The 12,300-nt window shown below is 38.5% G+C and overlaps 1 protein-coding gene across 1 annotated transcript; it reads left to right on the forward strand.

Annotated features, from left to right (window-relative positions):
• The first annotated feature begins 6,958 nt into the window (after window positions 1–6,958).
• On the forward strand, window positions 6,959–11,862 carry LOC143708814 (uncharacterized). The gene is made up of 8 exons (XM_077200142.1): window positions 6,959–7,185; window positions 7,295–7,385; window positions 7,505–7,691; window positions 7,831–7,949; window positions 8,207–8,435; window positions 8,734–8,880; window positions 11,295–11,412; window positions 11,790–11,862. Exons 1-8 carry the CDS (start codon window positions 7,109–7,111, stop codon window positions 11,860–11,862), a joined length of 1,041 nt encoding a protein of 346 aa, XP_077056257.1. The 5' UTR covers window positions 6,959–7,108.
• The last annotated feature ends 438 nt before the right edge of the window (window positions 11,863–12,300 follow it).

The following is a 12,300-nucleotide window of genomic DNA, read 5'->3' on the forward strand; positions in this document are numbered from 1 at the left end:
AGATAGATAGATAGATAGATAGATAGATAGATAGGAAGAACAGACAGACAGATAGATAGATAGATAGATAGATAGATAGATAGATAGATAGATAGATAGATAGATAGATAGATAGATAGATAGATAGATAGATAGATAGATAGATAGATAGGAAGAACAGACAGACAGACAGATAGATAGGAAGAACAGACAGATAGATAGATAGATAGATAGAAAGATAGATAGATAGATAGATAGATAGATAGATAGATAGATAGATAGATAGATAGATAGATAGATAGATAGATAGATAGATAGATAGATAGGAAGAACAGAGACAGACAGATAGATAGGAAGAACAGACAGACAGACAGATAGATAGGAAGAACAGACAGATAGATGGATAGATGGACGGACAGACAGACTTTCTCAAGTACCTTTTACAGTACTCACAACTTACGTTTAAAAAAACTTACTGTCCAGCCATACAAAGTGGGCCTCTTCTCTAAATTTGGGATCGCTGACAACGTCCCTGAAAACCTTACATGTCAGTGAAAGTCTCCAGAAAGCCACATCGCCTTCATCTGTGACGACTCCCATCAGGATCCGCCACAGGATGTCAGGTGGCGTCTGTTCAAAGTAGCCAACAGTCAGTCCAAAATGTAAATTTAAATACGACTTATTAAAAAGGGTAACTGATAGATTGACAGGAGTTTATACTGCGCTTACCTTGGTCAAAGAATCAATGGGCAGGGGGGTTTCCATCACCTCTAAATTGGAGGGTAAGAACAAGAGTAGCATCATTTTCAAATCCGTTATTTACGGTTCGAGATTTAAGGTGGGAACCAATACCTGCTCTCTCTACTCTCCTCTTTCTCCGGAGTTGCTTTCTTTCAGCGTCTGACCTTTAAATGTTAAAAATTTTAAACATTTTGTTCAATTTAAACAATTTTAGACAGTTTGTTCTTAATGACATCCCCAGGACCATAATTGAAATCCACTTGTTTAGATTGATACATGTAATGAATTTATTAGCAATCTATGGTTAAAAACAATTATTTATTTTAAACTGCTAAATTTAAGCATTTGGTAATTGAAACTTCAATGAACAGTACGTATAGTGTGACAGAACAGCAAAAATTAGAGTGCAAGTTCAAATGTGGATTCAAAAAAAGGAAGAAAACAAACCTCAAGGGGAAATTCTCCAAAAGCAGTAGACACCACCACCTCCTAATGCAAGGCATGTCAGGCTAAGTTAAAAAGTTAAAAATAAATAATCAGTTAGTTTAATAATATGGGGGGTTTCCATTGCAGTTTTCACTTACCTCTGTAAAATCAAAGGCCCCTGCTGTCACAAAGCTCAGTGAATACTGAAATGGTAAACATTACAAATACATTTGCTCAGATACATATACTGGATAAACACATAGTAAGCAACACATCAGCTTTATAAACTTACCATCAGGACAAAGACACCACAGCTGTTGCTTTGATGTTGTGGTGGAAGGCCCTGTTAATGTTGCCATGCACAGAGTCAATCCACCTTGAAAAAATTAAACAATTTCCAATGCTTTTACAGTTATTTATTTAAATGAATATTGGTACCGTAATATCATCGACACAGTATTCATGCCAAGGCCCAGGGGACATGATTTGTGCAATGTTTCTGTGATGACAAAGACAAAACAGTTATTGCCCTGCATCAAACAAAACAATACAAGATAACTGAAATGTGAGGCAGAGCCACAACTTGGCATGAGTATTATATGATCATTTTCATTGACACTTAAAAAGTGATCTGTAACAAATTTAGATCCTAAGTCAGATGAACAAGTCACATAAAAACCTTAAATGTTAATGGCCACAATTTCATTCAAATGTGGTTAAGAACGACCACAATCTTATCAAAAAGTGGTTAAGAACGACCACAATCTTATCAAAATGTGGTTAGGAGGAACGACCACAATGTCTGAACTCCGAATAGTGCACTAAAAAACCTGTAGATGAGCATGTATTCTTCCTTATTGAATGTTTTGCCGTGCAGAGGATCAAGGAAAAAAATGTCATGCTCTCCAGGCTTCATAATCTGTTGATATGTCACAATATATATATACCGAAAGACAATTGCAGTTTATATATCAAATAGTATCTAAAAATGATGCAGACATAAGTTATCCCAGGTAAACACTACAGATTCAGAATGACTTACACAAACCATCCAATGTCCTGGTATCCATATTGGGAAGATAAACCAGTCGATGTTTTCATCCAGCTTGAAAACAAATAATATTGGTCATCACTGAAATTTGGAAACTTTGACTGGGTTTCATATTAAACAGAACTGACTATAATACATACAGGCAGGTGTAGAAGTTGCTCTTCAAGAGTCCTGTTTGGCAATGTTTCAATTTGATGTGAACTGGCCGAAAAAAACATTCACATTCTGTATGGAAAATTGAACATACTTTAATTTAAGGCAAAATTGAGAATTTTAAATACAACATGTGGGAGTATTAACATTCTGACCGCTGTAAGCACATCAACAAAAGTATGTATATTTCTGCTAAGGGGCTACTTAAATGTATAGTTCACCAATAAATTAAAATTTTGGTGTATGATTATACCTGTACATACTTCCATATATATATATATTTTTTTTTACAATACAATGGAAGACAATGGGGACCAGCAACTCTTTGGTTAACAGTCGTCATCATCTTTTGTGTTCAACAGAAGAAATAAACTCAAATGATGACAATTTTCATTTTTGGGTAAACTATCCCTTTAAGCAGCTAGAGTAAATTGAGCACAAAATATTATTTTGACTATTTCACCTGTGATTTTGCTATGGTCTCTACCACTTTCAGGCAACAGTTGAGAATCTGCGTTTAAATAAAATATAGAAACTCAATATAAACAACTTTCACCATTAATTGCTATATTAAAATATAATGTCTTTGAACTGTGTACCGTTCCCTCAACGTCTCTTTCCAGTCCCAGGCAGCACAGGTCTGATCGGTTTAGCGTTGTGTTGTATACAGTTGCCAATAGCTCATCTTTGCACTTTCTGACATCCAAAGCATTGTTGATCTAACATTCAGATAGAAATACATAAATGCTCAGGCTGATGAACAGTATTGTACGGGACATGTGAATGTCTTTTATTTATTCCACAAGTTTTGACGCGTATCTTCTTGCCTTGTACTCACACTCGAAATCCATATAGTTCGTTTATCACTGTTTATTCTTTCAAATCAACAAAGAATCACGTTTCTTACATACAGCATAATCAATCCTCTTGTGCAGCGATGTCTTCTCAACAACTTGTTTGAAGAGATACTATATTTATAAGGCAATTTATGCTATAATATACGGTCAAAAGCTTTGTGTTCTCCCAACGAGCATCTGCACTTATTGCATGAGCTTCAAACTTTTTTTACATGTGCTACAAAATGGACGTTACTGCACATGCGCGGAAAGAACAAATATAAAGCAAAGAAGTATATTCAACAGGAAATTACTAATTAACATAAATAATGATTGTATCAAATTTACATAATAAAAATATACATTTTGACATATGAAATATGAAATATGGCTCTTACATTTCCGGCCCCTAATTGACAGGCAGGCAAACTGAAAATTACCTTTTTAACAAAAAACAATGGAGCCATACTGAAACAATATTTATATTATACATCACTTTAGAAACATTAAGTGCTTATTATCAATTTTGAACTATCAATTTCTTTGTGTGGCATAGAAACTGTCCTTGATGTTGAAGAGCATTTAACAGTCCATTTCACAGATAAGGCACACCTTATCAACAGGCCTTTCCAATGTATTGGTCTTAGTTTTAACCAACACACGTCTTACCAGTCCTTTGTTATCTGGAAACACTTTCATAATTCTTCCAAAGACCCATGAATTTCTTGGTGAAGAGTCATCTATTATCAGGACGACATCGCCAACTGCAAGATTTTTCTTTACTTGATTCCATTTTTGACACTCCTGGAGTAAGGGCAAATATTCACGCACCCATCGCTTCCAGAATTGGTCAGCAAGATACTGAACTTGCTTCCACTTGCGCCGTGCATATACATCTTGTTTTTGGAAAAGTCCAGGTGGTAAGGCTGGTTTCCTTTTCATTAATAACAGGTGATTAGGTGTCAAGGGTTCAAGATCTGTTGGATCATCGGTTGTAATGGTAAGTGGTCTGTCATTTATTGTTGCTTCCACTTCACACAGGAATGTATGCAAGCTCTCATCATTAAGTGTTTGTTCTTTCAGTACAGATCTCAAGATTTTTCTAACAGACCTTATCTGTCTTTCCCACACTCCACCGAAATGAGATCCAGAAGGTGGGTTGAATATCCATTGTATTCCTTTCTGCATGAGAGTGCTTTCGATTTTTGATTGATTCCATTGTTGAATGGCCTTACGCAGTTCAGTCTCAGCACCAATGAAATTAGTACCGTTGTCACTTCTCATGATTGACACTTGTCCTCTCCTGCACACAAAACGTCGGATGGCATTTAAACACGAGTCTGTGTCTAGCGTATGTGCAACTTCAATATGCACAGCTCTTGTTGTTAGGCAGGTAAACAATACGCCATATCTTTTAACATTACTTCTACCTTGTCTGACTTCAAACGGTCCAAGGTAGTCTACCCCAACATTGGTGAAGGGTGGTTGATCTGGCATTATTCTGTCGTGTGGCAGCTCTGACATCTTCTGCTCTACAGCCTCTGCTCTAATCTTTCTACTTGTCACACATCTGGAGAGAAACTTTCTGACAATGGAGTTTGCAGAAGGAAGCCAGAATTTTTGTCGCAACTTTGAAAGGATATAGTTCCTTCCACAATGTCCAATTCTCTCATGAATGTCTCTTAAGATTAAAGTTGTGACATGTGAATGTTTGGGTATAATGATAGGATGCTTCACATGCTCAGGCATTGCAGATCTACCAAGACGACCTCCAACTCTCAGCAATCCATCCTAAGTATTGGATCCAGTTTAGACAGGCAACTGTTCCTTTTAACAGATGAATTACCTTTTTGCAATGAAGAAATTTCTTCTTTGAATACTTGACTTTGACTGAATTTGATGATTTCATTTTCAGCCCTTGTTAAAGGGTTAGTTCGCCCATTTAAGACATGAAGTTGTATGCAATCCTTACCAGCACTATAGTGTATACACACTGACCCACTCTGTTGTCACCCCCCTGGTCCGAGTTCTGACCGCTGGAAGTTTTTGAATGAAGTAATCCCGGCTACTTTCCTGGGCCACAAAACTGTGCGTTTTTACGTGAAAAAAAGATTTGCGTTTCAAAGCTTGATTAATTTAACACAAAAAAACACGCCGGGCAAAATTCATACCTCAGTTTTAATGCGGCACTATTTTCCTTCCGTTTCTATCAATCTGCGCTGCTGTCAATGTCAACAGTGCGCACGTGACGATCAGCTCTTCCATAGTGTTTACACAATCGATCGACAACAAGGTAAAAAATATTAAATTAACAATGGTGCGAACTTGTAAATTCCCAGGCTGTGACAACAAGGATGTGCCGGGATCAAAGTTCAAATTTCATCGTTTTCCTGTATCAAATATGAATATGAGACAGCTTTGGCTGGTTGCCATCGGCTACTCAGCGGGAGCTAAATTATCTCGAATAAAGGATTTTCGTGTGTGTAGTGCTCACTTCAGCGAAGACGATTACATCTCCAACCAAGGAGGAAAAGGAAAAAACATGATTTTAAAGAGTTTTGCTGTACCAGTACCACGGGTAAGCTCTATTTACTAACTTTATGATCCCATGTCTAAACTGTACGGTAAACAAGATGATGTTTAGACTCCATTATAAAACACGTGAAAAGATGTGTAAAAAAAAATATCTATATATATTGTTACAATTTGCTGTGAAAAATATTTGATTGAACACACACAATTGGCTTTATGCACAGCTGCACTACTTCCAGAACTTCAACCAGCTCCTTGTTTCCTGTCTGTCATTATTGTGCAAACTTGATTAATTCAGGTGTATCTGATTATTGTTTCCATGACTACTGAGGTCAAGTATACCTGAATTAATCAATTTGTCCTATAATGGCTAATAGGAAACAAGGAGCTGGTTGAAGTTCTGGAAGTAGAGCAGCTGTGCATAAAGCCGTTGCAAATAAATAACATTTGATTTGATCTTGTCTAACAAGGTATGCATGCCTGCACGCAGTACGGAAGAAACAGCACTGACAGAGGCTAGCAGTGGTGACCCCGATTATGAAGTGTTTTCTGGACTTCCACAGTCAACACCTCTGAAGTGTTCTGATAAAAAAAAAAACTTGGCCTTGATTATCACAAGCCCTGCTGAAGCAGTTCGAGGAACAAGGCCATCCACCTCTGGCACTTATACAGCCCTACCCCCCACTTGGAAAGGGTCACGGGTAAGCACACATTTCCTTCTTTTTGACAATTTTTGTCATAATCTTGAGAAAGTACACATCCACAAAGAACACATTATTTAAAATAAACATGTTGCATGCACCTATCAGCCATGTTTGTGACCAACATTCAGTAAGTCAACACAAACACTTCTATTTGACTACTCTATGTTTTTCTTTATTCAAAGTCAATGTGCCCAAGCTCTGCGGTTGCACCTGAGACACTGGATACAAGTTTGAGTTCCATAGAAGCATCTGATGACAGCACATTTCTTCTACTAAGTGGCTCTACAACATCTTCCTCAGATGTGAGTGTGACAGTAGACCAGCAAGGCAACTGCTCAGAGAGGAAGTGGATTGTGAACGAGTCAGCCCTTATGGAACTTTTTACAACTTGTCACACTTGCGGTGTAGCCATAGATGAGAAAACCACAACGTGTAATGGATCCATCATAAAGGTGGAATGGACATGCCTGAATCAACATAAGGGAGTTTGGCGATCCTGTCCTGAGATCCGTGGAATGCCAGAGAATAAACTGGTGTCTTCAGCAGCCATTCTTTTTACCGGAACAACACACACAGAAATTCAAGAGTGGGCTGATCTCATCAATTTACAACTGCCAAAGAAGACGTCATATTATTCACTTCAATCGACTTATCTGATACCTGTGGTTCATCAGGCGTACACTGACATGCAAGAGTCAATTTTGTCAGAGCTTCAGGACACTGCATGTGCAGGTGGACACACAGACATTGGAGGCGATGCAAGGTACATTGTATGTTTTGGGTATTGTATGACTGAAATTGTAGACTTATGTTATTACAATTACATAATTTTCAAGCATCTTACAAGGCACTTCCCTTTTTTAATATTCCAGATCTGATTCTCCAGGCTACAGTGCTAAATACACTACTTACAGCTTTATGGATGACTCAACAAAAAAGATCATAATGTCTGATCTAATCCAGGTAAAATAAATTATATTTTAAAATGATGTAATTTGTCCTCTTTTATATTGTTATTGTTTTATGATTTTGTGTTCCTTTTCTGCACATGTCTTTCTCTTATGCCTGTATTTTCAACAAAGGTATCAGAGGCTTCAAGTTCACCCGCGATGGAGGCTGTTGGTTTCCGGAGGGGACTGGATCGTCTACTGGACTCTGGAGTTAGTGTTGATGTTGTTACCACTGACCGACATCCTGCAATACGGAAGATCATGAGAGAGTTCTACCCTACCCTCAGACATGAATTTGATCCATGGCATGTTGCAAAAGGTATTAGTATTTGTTGCAGCATATGTGTTTTATTCGCTAGCTACACTATTGGGTGCGTTTTGCATATATAAATTGAAGGAAGCAGTTGGGTAACTTGTGCATATTTTTTTTTTCACCTTTTTTTATTTAAAAAATGTAGGCATGAAGAAGGCAAGTGCAGCAGCAAAGAAAAAAGAAAACCGGGACTTGCAGCCGTGGGTCAAGTCTCTGGGAAATCACTTCTGGTGGTCGTGCAGCTCTTGTGGTGGAGATGAAAAGGTGGAGTTTAGTTTATTTTTTAACCGATTTTCATATAGGAATTGAGAATTAACTTATTCAACTCTAAAAAAAAGTTATTTTATTTTATAATGCAATTGTTTGTTTTTCATCTCTTATTCTTTTCAAGATTTTTATATCACAACTGCCACTTGCCAACAAATGTTATAGTAATCTATTAGTTGGTGTTCATCATTGGATTTTTAGCGCCTTGTGTAATTTGCTAAACAGTGTTTCGTGTTAACAAACAAAAACAATAGGAATTGAGACGCCGGTGGACCTCTATCTTGCATCATGTGTGTGGCATTCACCGCTGGGAAGATGATGGCCAGGAGTACCAGTGCTACCATGAAGACCTTTCTGAGGAGCAGCAAAGGAGAAAAAAATGGCTGGCAAAAGATTGTAGTGCCTACAACGCTCTCAAGGCTGTTGTACTTGACAAATACCTATTGAAAGACCTCAATCAGTTGACACTGTTCAAACACACAAGTACGTTACACTACTACTATGAGTAGTCCTTAGTTGATCAGGTGTGTCTCTACATTACATACTTGTGTATTGCAGCTATTTGACTATTGACAGGAAATCAGCGCCCCATTTGAAGGAAAATACGTGCATGTTGTTGCATCTGTTCTTTGCTAAAATAAATATGCATTTGCAAGTGTTCTAATAAGGCAATTATATAAATTTTCTCTCATAGCATTAGAAATTAATTTTTAAGACATAAAATGTCATGTCTTGGATATGTGAAGTAGAAAATGTATTATAAAATCTTTTTCTACATTAGGGAACCTTGAGGTTTTTCATAGCTCTATGCTCAAGTATGCAGAGAAGAGACGGCACTACTCATATGTCACCATGCAGGCCAGGATCCAACTGAGTATCTTGGATCACAACCACAATGTTGGCCGTAAGCATGACAGCACTAAGTTGGGTGAGTATGGCAGATACAGCACATCATCGCCATTACCACTGATCACAACTTTACATATTTTTAGAAAAATCCTGACCTCCAAATGTATTTTCCAGATACATCCTCCATCCAACCTGCCGGCCAATATTGCAGCCACTCCAAAGCCAATCAAAGATGACTTGGTGGCACAACATACATCCCGCCTCCGAAAATAACTTAACAACAGGGATGACAGTATTTAAACATTCACAGTGTTTATTCTGTACATATGTACATATGTGAAAAAGTATTATTGAAAATTACAATGTTCAATAAATCATTTTTCTTTAACACCTCTAAAACAAAAGGTGTGCTTCTTCTGATTCCTTGAACCCTTGATATTGTCCATTTGGTGATGGATATTTTGTTCTTATGAGGTTCACCACACAAGAGGGAAGAACACGTCTGTAGCCTTTGCCGAGCTTCTGTCCTTTCAGGGCCCATTCTGTCACCATGCGATAGGCAACAAGTATGTACTGTCTAGAAGACAAACACAATATTAGCAGTTACATATTTTATGAAAATTAGATAACAGTTTTCTTGATTTATAGTTTTTTTTTTCTCAAATATGGACAACAGCAAGGAGAGCTTTATAAAGAATCAACATAATGATTGCTGAATATTTGTTGGGAAAAACACTGGAGGTAAGAATGAAATACATAGCCTATAGATAATTGCAATAACTGTAGTATCCATCAAACACTGAGCACCAATTGTGAAACGAATTGGCAGATACATTTGGTTATAAAGACAGTATTTCAAAGTTTGATGTAAGTTAGGTACATTTGGTGTCAACTCCATATAATTATTAATTTATTAATGATTGTATTAGTGTCCACTCAGTATAATAATAATGCAGTCAGATAGACTATTATATAGCCAACACTAGTCAAGACAACGTTAAATTAATAAATAAAAAACTACAAAGCAAGATGCGCGATCACACTTACTCTGCCGACATCTGACCGTCAAGTCCAGCTGGTTTGGGTCGCTTTTTCCAATTTATTTTAGGGATGTAGAAGAACGTCTCCAGGACACCTGCATTTAGCATCGCAGGGAACACGTCATTGGATGTAATGCAGACAGACGGTGCGTTGGCGTCCTCGTCAATTGAAAGGTTTTGCATCTGTGGCATTAGTTCCCATTCGTGGCAGCAATAGCTTTCAACCTCTGTTGGCATAACTTCACAATTGGAACAAGTGCACCACCATTTGTCATTCATCCTGCCTCTTGCTACAGCTGTGGTGGGCCCAGCATCAGATTGGACAACTTCTCTGTCCTCTCGCTCTCTCTCTTCCCGTTCTTTGTCCATCTGCTCAAGTTCGGCATCGGTATACTCCGGTTCATAAAGATATCCCTTTGTCGTTGAGTTAAAATTACTGTCTTCATCTGATCCGTCTGACACTGTGCTAAAATTAGTTTCATCATCTGAAGTTTCGTAGTCGGACATGTTGTCGGCGAGTCGCGCTATCAACAGCTAATCGTCACGTGCGCACTGTTGACATTGACAGCAGCGCGGATTGATAGAAACGGAAGGAAAATAGTGCCGCATTAAAACTGAGGTATGAATTTTGCTCGGCGTGTTTTTTTTGTGTTAAATTAATCAAGCTTTGAAACGCAAATCTTTTTTTCACGTAAAAACGCACAGTTTTGTGGCCCCGGAAAGTAGCCGGGATTACTTCATTCAAAAACTTCCAGCGGTCAGAACTCGGACCAGGGGGGTGACAACAGAGTGGGTCAGTGTGTATACACTATAGTGCTGGTAAGGATTGCATACAACTTCATGTCTTAAATGGGCGAACTAACCCTTTAAGTCTTGTATTGTTAGAGCTTTACGGTTTTCTGCTGTGTATTTTGTCTCACAACTCTGAACTTCCTTGTCTTTGGCTGTTTTTTGATTGCTGCGCTGTATAATTATCTCCTTGAAACGAAGGATCCATGCCACAGCTCTCTTTAATTTGTACCAATCAGAGTAATAATTGATCAAATTGTTCACAGCATCTGTGCCATCCACTGCACACACAAGATTCACTGAAGCTAAGTGTTTAACCTCACTGTCATCCACTTTTGTGTTAGGTCATGATTTGTTTCAGGCCACTTATTCTCTGGTTCTTTGAGAAAAGAAGGACAGTGGATCCAACTCATGTTTTTCATGAACTTTTCACAAGTAAGTCCCCTGGATGCACAATCAGCCGGGTTCATTGAGGTGTTGATGTACCTCCACTGCTGTGGTCTGGTCGACTCCCTTATAACGGCAATCCTGTTGGCCACAAACGTTTTGAAACGCAAAACTTCATTGTCAATATATCTCAAAACAGTGGTACTATCAGTCCAAAATACAGATTCAAGCAATTCTAGTTCCAGTTCATCTTTCAGCATTTTGTCTGTGTTAACAGCAACAACTGCAGCAGACAACTCCATACGTGGAATGGTGGTCTGCTTCAACGGCGCCACGCGTGACCTCCCCATCATGAAGGCACAATGTGCGAGTCCATCAGTGTTTAACAATCTGAGGTATGACACAACTCCATATCCCACTTCGCTAGCATCTGAGAAGTGATGTAGTTGTGCGGAAGTTGAAACTCCAAAGTCAACAGGTTTTATACATATTGGCACACTGAAGTCAGTCAATTGATTTAGCCCTCGTACCCAGGCAATCCACTTTTCTGCCCACTGTTCTGGAATGTTGTCGTCCCATGCAAGCTTTTTTTTGCACAACTGCTGCATTAGATTCTTTGATGGCAATATGAAAGGCGCGAGAAAGCCCAAGGGGTCATAGATGGAACTTGTAACTGACAGGATTCCTCTTGTTACAGGTCTTTCTTTCAAACTGATTTTGAATTTGAACACATCTGAATTGACACACCATAACACCCCTAATGCTCTCTCAGCAGGAAGTGCATCCCGGCTCAAATCCAAGTCTCTTACATCTTCAACTCTCTCACCTTCAGGAACAGAGGCTAACAATACACGACTGTTGCTTGCCCACTTTGCAAGATGAAATCCTCCGCTCGTACAAAGTTTTGTGAGATCATTGTACAAGGCAATTGCTTCAACATGACTTGAAACAGACTTTAAGCAGTCGTCTACATAAAAGTTCTTAAATACTGTGTGGACTGCTTCGACAGATGACTTGCTATGATTTTCTTCTGCTGTCTTCCTAAGAGCGAAATTAGCTACACTTGGAGATGATCTTGCTCCAAAGAGATGGACAACCATCTTGTACTCTTCCAAGGTTTGATCTACATCTCCATCTGGCCACCATAAGAAGCGGAGCATGTCACTGTTTTTTTCAGGAACTCTCACCTGGTAATACATAGCTTCGACATCTGCCGTCATGGCAACTGACTCTTGTCTGAAGCGGGTGAGCACTCCAATGAGTGAATTTGTCATGTCTGGACC

This window comes from Siphateles boraxobius, unplaced genomic scaffold (assembly GCF_051911475.1).
Source record: "Siphateles boraxobius isolate OS27281-9 unplaced genomic scaffold, OSU_SipBor_1 43, whole genome shotgun sequence".
NCBI classification, from domain to species: domain Eukaryota; kingdom Metazoa; phylum Chordata; class Actinopteri; order Cypriniformes; family Leuciscidae; genus Siphateles; species Siphateles boraxobius.

What these genes read in the sequence shown, in the direction of transcription:
- LOC143708814 (XM_077200142.1), top strand. Translation starts at nt 7,109, where the DNA reads ATGCAAGAGTCAATTTTGTCAGAGCTTCAGGACACTGCATGTGCAGGT. An exon ending in TCCATGGCATGTTGCAAAAG is followed by an intron (nt 7,692 to 7,830) that starts GTATTAGTATTT and finishes TAAAAAATGTAG; the next exon opens with GCATGAAGAAGGCAAGTGCA. An exon ending in CTTGTGGTGGAGATGAAAAG is followed by an intron (nt 7,950 to 8,206) that starts GTGGAGTTTAGT and finishes CAAAAACAATAG; the next exon opens with GAATTGAGACGCCGGTGGAC.